This window comes from Platalea leucorodia (genome assembly GCF_965183815.1).
Source record: "Platalea leucorodia genome assembly, chromosome: 1".
Taxonomy (NCBI): Eukaryota; Metazoa; Chordata; class Aves; order Pelecaniformes; family Threskiornithidae; genus Platalea; species Platalea leucorodia.
In genome coordinates this window covers 121,296,682-121,315,722 of record NC_138823.1, presented here as the reverse complement: position 1 = coordinate 121,315,722, position 19,041 = coordinate 121,296,682, and the positions used below count along the sequence as shown (strand labels likewise).

General features: G+C 37.8%; 1 protein-coding gene across 1 annotated transcript in view; it reads left to right on the top strand.

Moving 5' to 3' along the window:
* Positions 1-19,041, top strand: part of NEK11 (NIMA related kinase 11) — a gene marked incomplete at both ends in the record, with an annotated part of 94,802 nt that overhangs the window by 26,826 nt on the left and 48,935 nt on the right. The window contains 6 exons of the mRNA XM_082309479.1: positions 3,250-3,314; positions 3,821-3,947; positions 13,279-13,428; positions 13,511-13,589; positions 14,106-14,191; positions 18,090-18,209. Coding sequence (XP_082165605.1) covers positions 3,250-3,314; positions 3,821-3,947; positions 13,279-13,428; positions 13,511-13,589; positions 14,106-14,191; positions 18,090-18,209 — 627 coding nt within the window. The remainder of the gene's footprint in view (positions 1-3,249; positions 3,315-3,820; positions 3,948-13,278; positions 13,429-13,510; positions 13,590-14,105; positions 14,192-18,089; positions 18,210-19,041) is intronic.

Here is a 19,041-nt window from a genome sequence, read left to right as displayed (position 1 = left end):
ACTTCTGCACTTTTTGAAAACTCTTATGCTGGAAACTTGTTTTAAAACAGGACTTTCTTGCTGCCTCAGATTGTTTTTCTTTTCCTGTGATAAGGAAGATTATACAGATTAGACATTCCTGTCTTTTACTTATGCTTCATAAATCCCAAAGGGGGCATGAATATCTCGTGGTCATTATGCTATCTACTGGCTATTTTGCATAATTGGAAGGATTTTTAAATCTTAAGTTTGAAAGCTAATTTATGTAGAATTAAATAGATTCAATCCTCATCTGTCATTGATATAACCAGAGAGAGGAGTAAAGGAGGGGCAATATAGTTCAGTGGTCTTATCTAGATGGAGACAGTTAGCATGAAATCTAGTCTCTCTGGGCATACTTGTAGCCCACCGCACATCAGTGCACAAAATTGATCCCACAGCAATCAGGCAATGAGGCCATTGATTCATTTAACCTCAATTTGAATAAAGCTAGCCATTACGTTATCCATCACTTTGCTAATCTTTATGAACAATATGCCAACACAGAGATTTTTGTAAGGTTTTCGCTTATGCAAACAAATCCGTTGCTTTCAATCTACAGGATAGCAGGCTTTGCCCAAATTCTTTAACTGGATTTCACGTTGTCTCCCCTAGTGCGGGATTCAGACTTACCCAGAACCTCTTACTTCTCTAAATAGTTCTTCAGATAGAGGAAGGAGAAATTAATTGCTGAATATTTCACAGCAGTAAACTACTTGAGCTTCAATCATCTTCACTTACTGGTATGTTGCAGAGGAAGCTTTATTCGAGGAGGCTGCCCACTGCTCAGTGCTTCGTGCTGCTTTTTTATGACTATGGCACAGCAAGTGGGTACTCTATAGAATATAGGTATGGGTATATTTATTGCCCAAATTTGAAACTGTCCTTAGGTGTTAATTTCTACCCAAAACATCAATAACCACTTTGCTGACTGTCAAATTAGATTAAGTTTTGCTGGAGTCCAGTTAATTCATGTTACCTTTATAGGTCTGTCTCTTGCTACAACAAAAAGTCACACTCTTTCTTAAACTAGATGTACAGTGCAGGCTCAATATTTATTTCTTTCTAGAATTACAGTAGTTGTTTCAGTTAAGGTTTCAGCTTGTAACTTGTTTTTCTTCTGACATATCCTGGCAGAATAAGGTGGCTTGCATCGAGACACATCATCATGGGAAATTCCAAAAAATCACCCCAAGTATTTCTTAGCCATGTTAATATATAAAAGCATCTTATAATTCTTGATAATGCAAATAATTTGCATAACGTTTTCATCAATATGTTGCAAGTTTATATTAGCATTCCACTCTAATTCAAACTAATGTGACCCAAGCATCTTCTCTTTATCACCTTTTCAAATAGTATGCTACTGAAAACTTTCTGGGTAGTTTTTATTCATCAAGATATCTGCTGTTCAAATCACAGATATCCAGGAAACTTTTAGGTTCAAAGAGTCCATGGTTATATTTCTACAAAGTAATTAAAAAAAAAAGGTTAAAACCCACCAACACTCAACAACAATATGCAAGAAAAATCTAACTCAGTGAAGTCAAGTCCTTGCAAATACTCTGTGTAATGAATGGTAAAGAAAGACTATGAATCTAAATTAACAGAGCAAGATTTATATAAAACTATGTGTATATATAGGCTTATGAAATAATAACAAATATCACCTTCGCTTAATTTCCTTACTGATGTAATGTATGATGAGTGTACATGTATTGCTCAAGAAAGTTGCCAAATAGAGAACAAATTATTTATAAACATCAGTGGAGGCATACTGAATAAAACTTTCATTTTTCCCAATGTGCAAACTTTTCTCTACAAGCATTACTTTCAGGACAAAAACTGGAAAGCTTGCCATAAGAAGCATAAAGAACTCTTTTCTTTATGCCCTATAAAAATAGAAATGTTTCCTTTTCATGCTCAGTCTATGTGCATACTAAACCATCTCCTAGTAGTTATTATTCACCTTTTTTTCCCATTTGTCAACTGAGTATATTGAATTTAATAATTTTTTTCTCTTCTTGCAAAAATTATTTTCAAATGAGCTGTGGACTAAATTGCTTATTTAAATTGTGCTGTAGAGTATGTATTTTCTAGTCATAATATGGGAACTATTTTGGAAATAATTTCAGTATCTTAATGCGTAAGACTTTAATAAATCAATAAAATTTAGATAATACTTGAGGATTGCTCAAGAACCATTAAAATCTATTACTATATTTGTTTTTCCTGCCCACATCTCAAGAATCTTAGAACCTCTGTTCCTTTCTTTATCTGTTCTAAGTGGATGAACAGCTAGTGTATTTGTATTAGCAAATGCAGTTTCTGTAGCCAGTATGTACCAAATGCTATTCTGGCCTCCTCCTGAGCAGAGCTGATAACCAATGCTGTGTGTTACCTAACTACAAGGAATTCAAAAGTGGATGCGTTCTAGTTTAGTTGAGGTTGTAGGGAACCCTTTTGGAAGAGTTATTAACAAAAATTAATTGAGAACACATTTTGTATGCTGCAGAGATATTTTATTTTCCTAAGGGGATATAGAACTACTGTCACACATTAAGATTTCAAGAAATTGAGAAGATGCTGTTTGTCCCCGCATGGTGTTTAGCTTATGATGTTGCTTCAGTCTTTGACGGAAATATAAGTCTGTAAAAGCTAGTTCTTTTCTTTTCCTTTTGATCTATGTCTTTGTAAAGTTCTTTTACCTTCCACACCCTTACTGTAAAAATTTGAACTACTAGCCTCATCTATGTACATATTTGTCTGTCAGGTAATACATTTTCTCTGAAGGAGAGTTTCCTGAGCTTTGAAAATCTCTTATTGCTGTTTTTCTCATCCCTTATTCTATTGTGAGAAATCTTATTCTTCTGGCAGAAAATAAGATGTAATGCTTTTAAGAAGAGCCGGATGGGAAGACTTGCCTTTCTCCCTTCCTCTGCAGCTGATGTTAAGCCTGTATCTGTATTCTCAAGCTGGGATCCCTGAGTGCATTTTTGTTATCCTGGATGCTTACGCTCTCATCCTGCACGTGGGTGTCTGCGAATGCACCTCTGTGTTTATATGAAGCTCCCTAATGCCATCATCTGTGCATTGTCACTTACAGGGTTAGACTGTAGCAGTGGTGGGCTGGCCTTCCTAACGAGAAATGAAGATAAATACTTGAGGTACTTGATATGTGACTGTGAATGTTTCAAGATGGATGAGGTTGAATTTCCTTTTATATTTCAGGCGAATACTTCACAGAGATTTGAAAGCCAAGAATATATTTTTGAAAAATAATCTTCTTAAAATTGGTAAGATTTCCATACTTTTTAAAGATGTATTTTAGTATGATAGAACAGTCCAGCAGACATTTTGTCAATAAGGAGATTTAAATAAGGTCATGTCTGATATAGCGTTTTGATTTGTGGTCATTTATTTGACAGTCAGACACAGGAATAGCAGCCCGGCGAAGCAATGAAATCTCCAGCCTTGAGGGTGCTCTAAGATTGACTGGACCTGGACCTGAGAAGCCTCATGTAACTTTGAAGTTGGCCTTGCTTTGAGCCAGGGGTTCGAATCAGATGACCTTGTGAGGCCTCTTCAAACCCACATCGTTCTATAGTTCTATGATTTTCTAGTGTTTTTATTTTGAAGAATTACAGAAAATTGTTTTTTCCCATATTTTAAAATTCTGGCAGTTTTTTTTGATGTACAGTCATTGTATCATGTCTAACAATAAACCCAAAGAGTTTGTATGAATAGATACAGATTTATGGAATTTATATGAATAGATTATTGTTTCTGCTGTTATTTTTAGGGGACTTTGGAGTTTCTCGTCTTTTGATGGGTTCCTGTGATCTGGCAACTACGTTTACTGGGACACCATACTACATGAGTCCAGAGGCACTGAAGCACCAGGGATATAACACAAAATCTGACATTTGGTGAGCAGTCAGCATGCTATTTCATTTGGACTAGGCATTTATTTTTTAGGTCAGCATTTGTCTTTATTTAGGAACTACTTTTTTAAAAAAAATGGCTCCCTCAGTAGGGTGCTCACACTTCTCCACTAAAATTATTCCAGGACATTTGTGTCATATGTTGCACTTGGAAGGTTTGCTCTTTGTGTTAAGAAACATGTAGTTTACTGTTATTTTGGGTTATCTGGGGCTTCAGAGTAGAGTAAGATTCAGGTCCAGTCTCTGCCATGACACAGGATGATTGTAGACAAAGTTCAAGTTTTGCTAGGAACGGGGAAATCTTTTTCTTTCTCATATTGAGAAAGATTAATGGAAAGAAGCAACTTTCTGTGAAATTTCCAAGTCGACGAGGAAAGAGTGATTCCTGGCTGAGAGGAAAGCAGAAGGACCTTCTTAGGAACTGAATTGAAAAACATGGGCAAATGCGAAAAGGAAGAAGGTACTTGGAAGGGGAGCTGAAAATGAGAATAACTGGAGTGTTAGGGTAGAAGCAAAAAGACACTCTGTTTTATAAAAGGCTCAAAGGTAGAAAGAAAAGTGTGAGTTCTACACTTGGCACAAATTCTTGAGATCAAGACTTCTGAGCTGATGATTAAAGAATCAAGTTGAAAACCTGAGATCTGTTGAAAGACTTTAGGAAAGCTTTAGATGTTCAGGTATTCTTGGAAGCTAAGATGAAGAATGATTCTTGGAACAGGGAAAATACTGGCCTTGTTTATATGTGCGTCCTAAAATATCTCATGTTTTGACATGATGGTTAAAACTATTGTGTTTTTTAAATTCTGTCATAGTACTTTTTCATAAAATGTGCTTTGTTTCTTCCGTTAAGAGCTATTTGTTTCTGTAGGTACGCTAATCTGAAAGTTCCTTTTTTTATGAATATTTCAAATCAGGAAATTTCCTTCATAAAATATTTGACCACTGGAATGCAGTTTGCTTACTTGGTAATTTACTCTAGCTTCTGCTCAGTTCTGCCTTTTCAAAATGTATTTGTGACTGCAAGGTATAATTCTAAAAGTTGAGAACAATCATCTGTACTTTCAACTCGTAGCAACCATTTTTCACAGTTAGCATGTTCAATCCAGTCAACGGATGTGTCAGGAATCTCATCTCATGGTCTGTGTAGCTGAACTGAGATGGATTTGAAGTCAATGCTCTCTTGTTCATCTGTATCAAAACAAATATCAGTTAATACATGTAGTCAATAAAAATACATTGAGAGGAGATTTCAAAAGATGTCAAAACAGGAAAACTTGCCTTTTGTGCTCTATTACTGTAAAGAATAATTTCTTTTATTGCAGTTGAAATGGAATATAAAATATATATTTAAGTTCTATTCGTTGTTACAAGTGTCAATACATATAAGTCATTGAAGTTGTACAGAGTAAATGAAAGCAGAATTTTGTCCAGTATATTTGTAGATGATGTGTTGATCATCCTTTCAAAATTTAAAAAATAGTAGAAATGTCCCCCCACCCTGCAACAAGTCACTAGCTATTACCTTTCCGCTATACCTCATGCATTTTGTAATCTGGCCAAAGCAGTATCCAGAGCACTCATCCAAGTGTGGAACTGCCTTCGGTAGGAGCTTCTTGGCCCTCACTGTAGGGGCACAAAGGAGGAGGTGTGCCTGCACTCACTAGACCCCCAGCCCACAAAGAACAACTCTTTCTGAGCCAAGAAACTCCCTTTTGATCAGGGCTTGTCAACTACCACGACTCATACATTTGATTGATACATTGGTCATTTCATCTCTTCATTTAATATTTTAATAATGATTCTGTTTGACTTTTTTTTTTTTTTTATTTGCCCCATTTAATGGGGGCTGAAACACAAGAGATGCCTGAGCACCCAGGGGAACCCACCCTGGAGGCCCCAGGTGAGATTAAATCCTTGTGCCGCTTTGCAGGAAGTTCAATCGCTTGTCAAGAAGTTGCCCAAGTCCTTTATGCGTACCCAAAGTGACATTCTCTCTTCAGACTTGTCCTTCTGATCTCTAGCAGGATTCAAAATATTGCACACAAAAATTCAGAATTAGAAGTGTTCCCATATTAAATGTAAGAAAATGTAAAACATCTTCTACAAAAGGCAGTTATTGCTATCTTGCTAAGCTATTATGGTCCTTTCAGTGTTCAGTCCAGTTAATCATTGTTCACTGGAAAGACCTTAATTTACGCTGCATTAATGATGTGCTCTAAAGAGACATTGTGCTTTTCAGGTTCACTGAAATCTTGTGCAACTGACTTTTCAAAACTGGCTTGAATATTCACAGTGTAGCAGCTGGTACAAGAAGTATTGTTCTTTATAACCCAAGGCCAATAGATGGGAAAAAGCCTCATATTTTACAGTTTTTCTGTACAGAAGAAATTCTGCAATTAGGCTCAGAGAAGCTGCAGTGTTTATGTTTGTCTTCAGTTAAAATTTCAGGGCTGGAGTTCTTTCTTTGCTATTCCATGCTTTATGCCAAATCTTAATTCACAGGAGGCAAATGAAAATTGCCATCCCTGTTTTCCTGCCATCTCTGAGCCTGGACTGGCCAGGCAGTGAGTGAAAGCCTTTGCAGACGACACGGTCTGGGGTTTCCTCCTTTCCAGGCAAGGAGCCTCCCTGGGGAGCTGGTCTCAGTTCAGGAGTTCACCAACCCCTCTGCCCGTCGGTGCTTCCCCCTAAGGAGCCGGCAGATGGAGAAGAGTCGGTGCAGCGCCGGCAGCCGAGCTGAGACAGTGACTGGTTCAAGAGGACAGGACGGGTGGAGGATGAGCAAGAGATGTGTGTGCATACGTTTGGCAGTTGGGACTCACTTTTACATGAGCACAGCGTGACCCAGAGGCACTGTGGTGCCAGGGTCCTGGTGACCCTTCCTGGCCTTACGCACCGCGTGGTGGGACCGGCACTGGGGTTGGGGGTTGGCTGGCGTTCCCATGCCACCAGCGCTATGGCACTGCATTCATGTGTCAAGCAAACTGGAGGCTGTATGTGTCATTTTAAGGCATTTCTCAGGGTCAGGAAAGGTGAAGTCATGTAGTAGGACATGGTTGCAATCTGTTTCTCTGGGACAGTGAGTATTTTATAATTTATAGAAAACAGAACGTAGAGGGAGTTGTGTGAAATAGCCAGTAGCCTGGTGGCTAAGATGGTCCTTGGTGGTGTGAGGGACCAAAGTTAGCATTTCTGGTCTGAATCAGACAGAGCAGAGACCTTGGTCTGAACTTTTGATGTCCAGGAGGAGCAGCTGGGTTTCAAACCCTTCCAGGCAAAAGTTTCATCAAACCTCTGTGGCTGACAAAGCCTCCAAACTTCTTGTTTAACCTAAGTTCGTGTTCCAATAAAACAGTCTCTCATTGGAAAATGCCTGAGCATCTCTGTACTTATAGGGACACAGCAGGTATGACACATCCCTTGTGTTAAACCACGTGTGCTAAGTGTATATATTAGATCCTTTGGCCTTAGGCTGATTTAGCTTACTAGTTCTTTTGTTTTACAAGGCATGTATCATTCTTATTTTGTTATTTGGGAGGGTTTTTTTAAAAATATTGTTGGTAGGAAATAGTGGGTCAGAATCTACCCAGATTACGTCGATGTCATCCAACTAAGACTGTTGAAGAATCATGGCAGAACAGGTCTCCCAGCACCAACAAATGCAGATGGAGACCCATCAGCAGTATTATTAAGAAAGCAATCAGAGATCCAGGGGGATTACATGAAAGTCTACCAACAAAGTAAGAGTTTTAATCAGCTTTTATTTCAGTTCATGCAATGACTAAAAATCATTACTCCAGCCCAAATGGACTTGAGCTTCGTGATACTAGGCTGAGAAGCATTGGCATCCTCTAACTCCCAGAACTATTTGAACAAAATGAAAACATTTCTTTCCAGGGAAGAGTAAACTAAAAGCAGGTACTTAGTGCATTCAGGGCAGTTGTGACTACTCACTATTTCATTAGGGGAGCGCTAACTTTTTATCTGAGGTTTTCTGAATGACAGGTATACCTTTGTACTTTCCATTATCTTAATGCAACCTAGAAAGTCCAGAGTTACCAAATAGGTCAATGATAACTCCTGCAAATGGTCCTAAAGCTAAAGGGTGCTGCTGTACCTTCCCCAGAGCTCTCTTTTGTTCCAGAAAACTGGGATTCCCTTGGCACAAGGGCTCCCAACGAGTTTAGGTCCTGACTTTTTCATACAGGGAACTGAGCATCACTCTTGCCCATCCCAGCGGAAACGATCTCCCTGTTCAGCTCCTAACATTACCAAGATTTGCCTGCCACTAGTAGTTAACCTGTATTGCACCTGCATTTTTTTGTGGGTTTTCTAACTGTGGGAGCTTGGCGTTTCTCAGATGAGACTCTGAAATCTGTACTGGCTGGGAGTCTGCCAAGGATCAGTATTGGTCCTCGAGTGTAAATATTGAGTGGCTGTCTGTGCAGTAGCTATTGTAACTATATCATATTTTGTTTCTGAGTGGGTGAGATAAAGTGTATGCAAACAGTTATCGGCAATAACATTTCTCTCTTCTTTTCAAAACTATATGCATATAAGGCAAACTCCATCCAGGAACTTTTCAAAGGATTTTTGCATACTATATATTACAAATTATCTCAAAGGCAGAAATGATAACAGAAATAATTTAGTTGGAAAACAAATGCTTTTTTTTCACTTAGAGGCTTAGCAAATTCTTTACAAGAGAGGTATAAATAACTTCCTTTTTGTCTTCCAGAGACAAAGCAATGTCACAGTCACATTTAAATCCATTTAAATTCCATCAAGTACTGTCAGATTTTGACAGATGGTTTGTCTGTACAGTTTGGGTAAATTGGGCTTCCTATACCACCAGTCCTAGGACTTTCATTTTAATTGTGCTTGCTTGTCTGTGCTTGTCTGTGCTTTTACCCCAATTTGTCTTTTTCTTTAATATTAACAATCCAAAAATGGATTTTTTTTTTAGCTGCCAAATTTTATGTAGAATAGTTACCAAAAATAGCAGTAAAAGCAGTGAAGATCTGAAAAGCAGTGGCTGAGAGAGTTGTGATGGTACACGTGTGCATGTACATATTCCTCATAGACTCTGGAGTCAGCAAATTCTTAAGACCTTCTGGTACAATCAGACTGAGAGATATAAACCACGAAGGGGTATGCATTTAGATTATTTGGCTTTTAGAGTTTAATTTAAAAGCTAACTTGGATCTTGCAGCCTTTGAAGGACTGTAACACACAAAAGATCAGAAGATGTTAAAAAGACAGCAAGGCTTATGTAAACAAGTATCACCAAAAGCCTCAGGGTGGTTTCTGCTGAGAAGGGGCAGTTAGAGGTCTGTCAGTTGACATCGTAGCGGATACACTGAGGCCTGTCCAGGCGCTCCATTTTATGATGTGATTGAGCATAAGTGGCTTTCATGTGAAACGGTCATAGATCGGTTTTGCTGAAATGAAGTGCTGTGTAGGACTTCTGTCAAAGCTGTTCACAAACACAGGGAGCCACCAAACCAAATGCTATGGCTGGATAGCTTAATGACCATTTTAGAATTTTATAACACTGGCAGTTATACAAGCCAAGATTATAAAAGTAATTAATTTATAGGTTTGAGTCATGTGCAGATTGCTTATGGGAATCAGGAAGCAATTTTCTCTTGCTGAATATGCTCCTTGCAGGATGCTTAGACCAGGACTGTAGACACACAAGTGAGAAATGCAGTCTTGAGGCAAAAGCTTGGCGGTAACTCCCTCCGGCAATTGCAGCTCAGCAGCTGTCCTGGGAAGAAATAGCCTTGCTCTGGGACCTAGGGCAGCATTTCTCAGTTTAGGAGACACTTATTCCATTTCAAAAAGAATTGTATCCTGCAGTAAAAATGTTATTCTTTTTCCCTCTTTTTCTTTTATTTTTTTCCTTAATTTTTTTCTTTCATGGGACAGATGGGGTTTTCCCTGGGTAGCCTGTTCACGGCCCTGGCTGTAGCAGAATGCCCTGGGCGTTCTTTTCATCTTCTTCCAAAGCCTCAGGTGTAGTCAGAGTACTAAACTAGATGAATAAATGGGCTTCCCTGATGTGGCAAATCCTGTGCTCCTAATGGCTCATTAAGCAATTTCTAGCTGCCAGAATCAAGCAGTCTCCAAAACAGATTGATTCTGTAAAAAGCAGTTATAGTACAGTCTGTCGGGTTGGGATTTTCTTTCCTTTTTTCTTCCCTCTGGCTGGTTTCCATTTTTGTTTGATGCTTTCAGATGCCATGTGTGCAGGGGTTTTTGTTGTTCTTTTTGTTTTTAAATATTTTCTCATGTAGTAATTATCTTGTTTCAGAGTTTGAACATACATCATAAATATAGATCATCATCTGTGTATTACTGTTTAAATGATTTTGGAAGTCTGAAAGCTGGTTGACAGTTAAATCTTTAAAAAACTGGGCAATTATTTATGTAGCTCGGTCGTTGGTCTTTACGCAGTTGTTAGCAAAAATGTTCTGCTAATTGTTTTCACATACTGCTTTGAAAAGTACCAGTGAGTGAGCCCCCCTATTCTCTCTCCTCTTCCTTATTGGCGTTGTTTGTAGAGCCTGCATTTTAGCTTTAAAATTATTTGCTCTTGTTCTTTTATTGCCACACAGATGGAATCGATTGATCTTCTTTAACCAAGATGAATAATTGAAACTTTATTCATTATTTGCTTTCAAAGATAATGCTTATACCCTTTTCATCAAAGCTGTTCGCCTATACGTACTTCTGCTTATTATCGCTATGCTTTATTTTCATTCTGCTGTAAATTATAAATACTACAATCAAATACTACATTAAGGGTAAAGTTGCTCTGATATTTGAGTTGGTTACTTAGATGAATCTGGTCCTGTAGCTGGCTCTCACCAGCGTTTTCTATGACCTTGATCAAGTCAGTTATCAGTTCCTCAGTTCTCCTGACTGCAAGCTGGAGGTAACGCTTAGCATCGTTCAAAGCCTGGAAAGCTCAACTCCCCTATTTTTTAGAAAACGTTTGTCAGACTGAACTTAGTTGAAGTGCAAAGTGTTGTGAATAGTCATTATATAAATTATTATGAGATTGTTTATGTTAAAATGTTCAACTTGGTGATCTTTGTGATCTCCATTGGGACTGGTGAATAAGAGCCTGGTAAATAAGGTGATGGTAAACCTGAGGCCCATTTAAAATTGTTTGTAATCATTCCTCCTGGTTTTTAATGATTTAAAACTGACCCTGGTTCTTAGCTAGGTCTCCAGACCTACATGTTCAGATTTCTTCTTTTCTTCTCCAAATAAAATTTCGAGGAAATTTAGTTTTACATGTTGCAATATGATGCTGTCAGCTAAAATTTGATATCATAGAATCATACAATGCTTTGGGATGGAAGGGACCTTTAAAGGTCATCTAGTCCATCCCCCCTGCAATTGGCAGGGACATCTACAACTAGATCAGGTTGCTCAGAGCCCCGTCCAACCTGACCTTGAATGTTTCCAAGGATGGGGCATCTACCGCCTCTCTAAGCAACCCATTCCAGTGTTTCACTACCCTCATTGTAAAAAATTTATTCCTTATATCTAGTCTAAATCTACCCCCTTTTAGTTTAAAACCATTACCCCTTGTCCTATCACTATTGGCCCTGCTAAAAAGTCTGTCCCCATCTTTCTTATAAGCCCCCTTTAAGTATTGAAAGGCTGCAATAAGGTCTCCCCGCAGCCTTCTCTTCTCCAGGCTGAACAACCCCAGCTCTTTCAGCCTTTCCTCATAAGAGAGATGCTCCGTCCCTCTGATCATTTTTGTGGCCCTCCTCTGGACCCACTCTAACAGGTCCCCGTCCTTCCTGTGCTGAGGACCCCAGCGCTGGACACAGTACTCCAGCTGGGGTCTCACCAGAGCAGAGCAGAGGGGCAGAATCACCTCCCTCGACCTGCTGGCCACGCTTCTTTTGATGCAGCCCAGGATACGGTTGGCCTTCTGAGCTGCGTGAGCACATTGCTGGCTCATGCCCAGCTCTTCATCCACCAGCACCCCCAAGTCCTTCTCTGCAGGGCTGGTCTCAATCCCTTCATCCCCCGGCCTGTATCAATACTGGGGATTGCCCCTACCCAGGTGCAGGACCTTGCACTTGTCCTTGTTGAACCTTATGAGGTTCACACAGGGCCATTTCTCCAGCCTGTCCAGGTCCCTCTGGATGGCATGCTGTCCCTCAGGCATGTCAACTGCACCACTCAGCTTGGTGTCATCTGCAGACTTGCTGTGGGTGCACACGATCCCGCTGTCTATGTCATTGATGAAGATATTGAACAGCACTGGCCCCAGAACGGACACCACTCGTCACTGTTCTCCATCTGGACATCGAGCCATTGACCGCTACCCTCTGCATGTGACCATCCAGCCAATTCCTTATCCACTGAACAGTCCACCCATCAAACCCATATCCTTCCAATTTAGACAGAAGGATGTTGTGGGGGACCGTGTCAGAGGCCTTACAGAAGTCCAGATAGATGACATCCATAGCTCTTTCCTCGTCCACTGATGTAGTCACTCCATCATAGAAGACCACTAGGTTGGTCAGGCAGGACTTGCCCTTGGTGAAGCCGTGCTGGCTGTCTCATGTCACCTCCCTGTCCTCCATGTGCCTTAGCATAGCTTCTAGGAGGATCTGTTCCATGATCTTCCCAGGCACAGAGTTGAGGTTGACAGGCCAGTGGTTCCCAGGGTCCTCCTTTTTACCCTATATTTCTTTGACTACAAGCTGATTTCATGATATATTTTGAGTATGTGGTCAAATGAGTGAAATCACACCAGAAGAGACTTCTGTTATTTGAAGCTGGCATTATTTAATTTCAACTTGAATTGTAGCCTCAGTTTGTTGTCAGAAATTAATTTGCAAAACCAATTTAAACAAATCTGTCTCCAAACACTACTAAACTATTTTCTCAGTCAGTGACTAATTAAAAAACTTCATTCTTAATTTAATGAGTAACCACTTAAGGTAGTTCATATAATAGGGTTTTACTTTATTTTTACACAGACACAGACACAGACACACAGACACACATATATATATATATGAGAATATGTGTATTTATATGAAGAATTTAAGTTTGTGCCTGCACTTATGGAAATAGAATGATGATTTCTCCTGTTTATAAAGTTACTAATTTGTGATCTGAATAAAAATATTTCAGATGAAAAGGATAACATGATAATGAAATATCCTGTTCCCAGGAGACAAGGGCATACAGTTGTGATTTTACATACTGTAATGTCACTATGCAAGCTACTTTCAAAAATATTGTTTATACTGTTCCTATTATTTTATTCTTCAAGGTCTCTGGGATGCATTTTATATGAGATGTGCTGTATGAACCATGCATTTACTGGACACAATTTTTTGTCTGTTGTGTTAAAAATTGTGGAAGGTGATACACCTTCTCTTCCTGATAGATATCCAAGCAAACTGAACGCTGTGCTGTGCAGGTATGTTATTTTCTTGTTTAGCAGGTTTTTAAGTTAATTTGGAAAATTGTTTAATTATGACTTTTGGTTTTTAATGTTTCAGCATGTTAAATAAGAATCCTTCATTGAGACCAGCAGCAGCAGAGATCCTAAAAATCCCTTATATAGATGAACAACTAAAGGTATATAAGAAAAAGCGATAGCTGTACACTTACTGTTTGAGTATGTATTTTGCAAAAGCAGAATGGAGGCAGAGAAAATGTGTTGAGAAAAATAATTAGATACCAGTTTATGGGAACATTAATCCAGGGGACTTTCAGAGCTAAATTACAAATGTGACTGAGGTAGCGAGGCAGTGAAAAATGAAGCCCTTGTCACTTTACATGCTGAATGTATCCCCTTTTAAGTGTTACGAGCAATAAGGAGAACAGGCATTTATGTGTAACAAGTCCAGATCATTTGGGCCGGGGTACATAAAATCTCTAAACTGTTCTGGTTAGTCATAGTTTCAATGAAAAACAGTGCATCTTGCTCTTTTGGTCCCTGCTTCAGTGTATATATTATTTGGCTTTCTAAGAAGGTGGAGAAGGAGACTGCTCAGTCAGTTTTTACATTAGGACTGTATTGGGTCATAGCTGAAAAGTCTGGATCACTTTAGCCTCAAGTGTTGATACCACTTCTATTTTATTTCCTTGCAGAATATACAGTACAAGTTCACAACCATGACTGTGAAAGACAAGGTACTTAACTGGCAGAAAGAAGCTGCTCCCATTTTTGATGCTGTGTAAGTATTTTAAATGTTTTATGGGCAGCAGTATATGAAATTACAGTGTTGCCAAATAATATCATGTTGTAAACACCTGTGTTAATCTCTTAGTGCTTTATATTTAGAGGGACGTGTTCCCCAGAAATATAAAAGAGCAACCACATTAGTGAGATGCATAATTAAGATTTAGGGGGAAAAAAGGATTTGCAGATCAAATATTTTTATTATATAACTGTGTAAATTGTGCGTGCATGTCTAGTATATGCATATATTAATTTACTACCAATTGGTATGTAAATTATGACCTTTGTCTTTAGATTTGGAAGGTTTAGATCATCATTTTATGTCATGATCATTTATGGTGCTGCTGTTTGTGTACCTACTAATTATTGAATGTGAAAGCTATGTTTCCTAAATGACATCAGACTAAAAGTGTATACGCTTAAACTAATATTCAGCTAATACATCCGTAGAATGCTGTTATATTTGTCTTGTAACTATAGTGAGAAATTAAGGCTAACAATGTTTCTTGGCTCTTACATCAGTAGTGCCTTCGCACATGATCTCTCTTTTAGGCACTGAATATATATTAAATTAATTAATTGCATCAAATTACAATGCTGCAATGATTAAAGCGAATGTCAGCATGGGCAATTTCGTTTTGCCTTTGCAAATTAGCTCTGCAGTTTTGATGGCAGCTGTACGTGGTTTTGCTCTGTTAGGAGCTAGCATGCTCAAAATCAGGAGTTTGTGATCTTGTGCAAATGCAACGGACATCCCTGTTTCTTGTTTCCTCTAAATAACTGTCAGGACTTTAACAGCTATCTGAAATTTCTTTTGAATTATTAGATTACGGCAATAAAGAAGCCCATGCTCCAATCCAGAATTAGCAGTGCCTTTGAGGCAATAGGCCTTTCACCCCCCCTTTTTTTGTGACCTCTGCTCTCGGAGAGGACCCACAGTTTTGCAGCTGTGGTCACTTTGCACATGCTGCCAATTCTGCTGCTTGCAAGCATCCCTTCGGGAGAGGTGACCAGCTTCAGCTTTTCCAAAGAAAGTGCTGTTTAGTATTAGCGGTAGGAAGAAAGCAGAGCAAAGACAGTGGAATTCAACACAGAAAAATCTTCTGTACCTCTTTTTTACCCAGTTTAACTACTGGGACTGTATCTGTAAAGCTTTCATCTCTAGAAATTGTGGTTTGGGTTTTCACCCTGTCACTTCTGTTCTTGCTCTCTTTCATTGACCAAAGTAAGTTCTCTGTTTTGGTATAAATAGGTACCTTTAGTATAAATAGGTCGTTGAACTTCGCAAGCATAGATGTAAAATGCAACAATAAATGATACCTGTATTGTCTAATAACAACTATCTAATAAATAACAGCAAATGGAGCTGGCTGAGACTGCTGTCAAGTTTTTGGCCTTACTATTCTGCATGATTGCTTCTGCTAGAAATAACGCTTTGCTAGTATACTGGAAATACAAGTGTCAGGCAGGTAGATATGCGATAGCCGGGAAATAGTAGATGTATCTTTTGTCTATGGCTGCTGTATTCAAGTTGATTCAGTTAACTTTGAGTCAATTCCTGCCTCTTCAAATTAAATATAGTTAACTGCAGAGATGTTCCTTAGAGATATGCCTTAAATAGTTTTGGGGCACTGAAATCTTGCCCAAATATTATGCCAACTCTATCTGAATTATATTGAGTATTTAATGCTTATTGAAACATAAAGTATGAGAATCTTCAAGAAACTTGTAATCCATGTCTTTATTTTGTGGGTAGAAGATTTCAAATTATCTGTATGCACCAAAAGATTGTAGATGTTTTCAGGAAGCAGTATTTTTACCTGCAAAATATATACCCACACTTCAAATATCTCCATGCTTCTAGAAGAGACTGGTAAAACCACTTTCTATTACTTGTAACATATATTATGTTCCATACGTGATCCATTGTCATTAGTTTGAATATGTTGAGTCTCATCACCTTCCAAATGGACATCATATATTGACAGAACTAGCATATGGGAACACATGAATGTGTATCCCAGAGTCTATAACCATTCTTGTTCAAAAGCAAGTCCGTAGTCTTTAAGAGAAAGAGCAAGTTCTAACTATAAACATGTTCTTATACTTTTGTTAAAAGAAAATAGAAAGTCAGCTGCTGCCGTGCAGAGTTTTAGAGCTCCTAAAAATTGTCAAGCAATGGATAGCAACTCTTCCTGATTGAGCATGGGAATTTACATTGAGGTTTTCAAATTTAGGGCATCAAGTTGAGAAAAAAATCCTAGGAGAAGCTGCACTATAAATTATCTTCAAATGTGCTGCAGTCTGATTCTTTTTGGCTAAATGTTTGGAATATGTTTGGAATGTTTGTAATATTCATTGTGTGTATGAGAATGTTAGCTGTCTGTATTGCTACTGGTAAGCAAAATGCCAAATAATTACTGCAATCCCAGACCTAAAGAGGTAGGTAAAATGAAATAAAAATACCTGAAAAATGGTAGAGAGCAGAAAAGTGGAGGAGAAATGATTTAAACATAGTGAATTTCCCACATCTGCTGTAACATAGCAATACTCCAGTCTGAGTCAGTGTACAAGGAGCTGCTTGTTATGGTGTCCTCCCCAATCATTGCTACTTTATACTTACGATTTTTTTTTCTCAACAGGAATTATTTTTGCCATGTATAGTTGAGTCTAGTTTCTTCTAGTAAAGGCCTCTAATGGCTTACTTTATTCCATTCCCATGAAAGTCATAAATTTTAAATATTTAAGTAAGCATAAAGCTGTACAAGTTCAGTTTCGACTTGGATGAAAAATGGCTTTTTTTCCCAAGAGGTTCTTATAATTTAAATTAGAGTTTTTTACAGGGGACAAGAAATATGTCTACATTATTCATACTTGAAGAGTTAGTTCCATTCTTATGAATAATTGAGCTCTTCTTGTCTTTGTCCTTAGTCTTTCATATTTCACACTAATATTCATACCTTTATACTACTTCCCTCTATAGTCAACATTTGAAAAGCATAATGAAAACTTCTCATTTATTAAAATCCTGATTTCAAAATGATAGTCCAGAAGGAGTGTTGCAATTTGTATGGTTACAAAACTGGGATCTTAGATGATCAGAAGCAAATTTGTCTCATAAGGGCAAAAATAGTAATTTGAAATGAATATTTGATATCATAAATATAAACAACAGAAAAATTTGGTGTAAGTGAAATATGACTGCCAAGGCATTGCAAACTATGGTTTAATTTTTGTAATTACTGTAGGATGTGAGATAAAAATTTGAGATTAATATCCTTTTTCTAATATAGGACTAACATTGTCCTGCATTGATAAATACAGCTGAGATACCTATGTCAATAATTCATGCTCAGCTTTCAGAGATGGTCTATAGAGACCATTTCACCAGTGAATTGTTATTATTGATTAGGACTAGAAATTCAAGAGGACAACATGATAATTATATCTGTCATTAAAGACACATTAATATTCTCTTTCATTCTAGACAGCTTGTAACAATCAATGTAAAATGTATGGGTGATATTGCTTTTGTCTGTGGTTCTCATTTAAAGACTGCCTTTGTACTTGGTATATGCTCAATAATGAAGCCTGACAGGGTAAATATTTCACTGTGCTTCATCAGTTATTCTTTTAAGGAGCTGAGTTTACCTTTTTCCATTCTCACCTGAAATGCCTGAAATGATTCACTTTCTTCATGAATCTAAGTCTGAGTTTAAATATTTCAATTTAAAAGAGGTATTTCCTTTCCAAACTAAAGTCTATTTAGTCTGTTACAGCACTTGTGACTTTCTAATTATTCCATTTGAAATGTCACTGTGTTTCAATATCAAATCAAAATACTGATATTTACATTTTTACATGACGATGGGCTTGCATGCATTCAATTTCAGGCAGAGGAAAGTTCATTTACAAACTCTGCAGGAACTGTCTGAAGTACAGAAAATGACACCGCGGGAACGAATGAGGCTGAGGAAGTTAAATGCTGCAGATGAGAAAGCAAAGAAGTTGAAGTAAGTTGAGCATAACATTAGCCTTGTACCCTAACCATGCAGTTTTCCCCATCCAACAGTCTAACAGGAGAGTTAGAACTGTCAAGGTAAAAATAAAAATATAAAGGGTCTTCAGCTACTCAAAGTGAATGGGGATTTTGGATGAGTTAAATCACAGTAATTATTTATGTAGGGAAAAAAAACATCAGAACATTAGCCCAAAACTGGTATTTTGAGCATTGTGTTTCTGGTTAAATAAATATATGAGAGATTTTCACATGTGTTACAATAAAGGAATTTTTTTTTTAATGACTTGTCATTTTAAGGATTGCACAGTCTGAGGAGCTGGACATTTAGTTACAATCCAGCTTTTGTCAATTGTGGCCTAAGAGATTTGCCAATAGAAGTTAATAGCTCAGAGCATAGTTTTATCAAATGATCAAACGAGAGGAATGGACATGTTATAAATGCTTTATGATTTATGGTTTTTTTATTAAGTCAGTGAGACATAATAAAAGGGGGGATTTGAAGGAGAATAAGTACCATTTCTGAGTGGAATATGAGAAACAGCTGGAAAGCTATGTGTGTATGCATGGATGCCTTTTTTAAATAAAAAAGAATATACTGTTTTGATGACACACTTGAGTTTTTCCCAGTTAAAACTATTTAATGTTTTATTTCGTATGAATGAAAATTGGAAAAGCACCGCATTCATTTCAATTAATTTTTCATGTTTTCTTCAAAAGCGTTTTGCAAAGTGCAATGCAAATTAACAAATGTTTACTCATTTATAGAGGATAATAGAGGGAATAATTATTTTTGATCATGAGAATTGCCATCTTAACTTTATCGT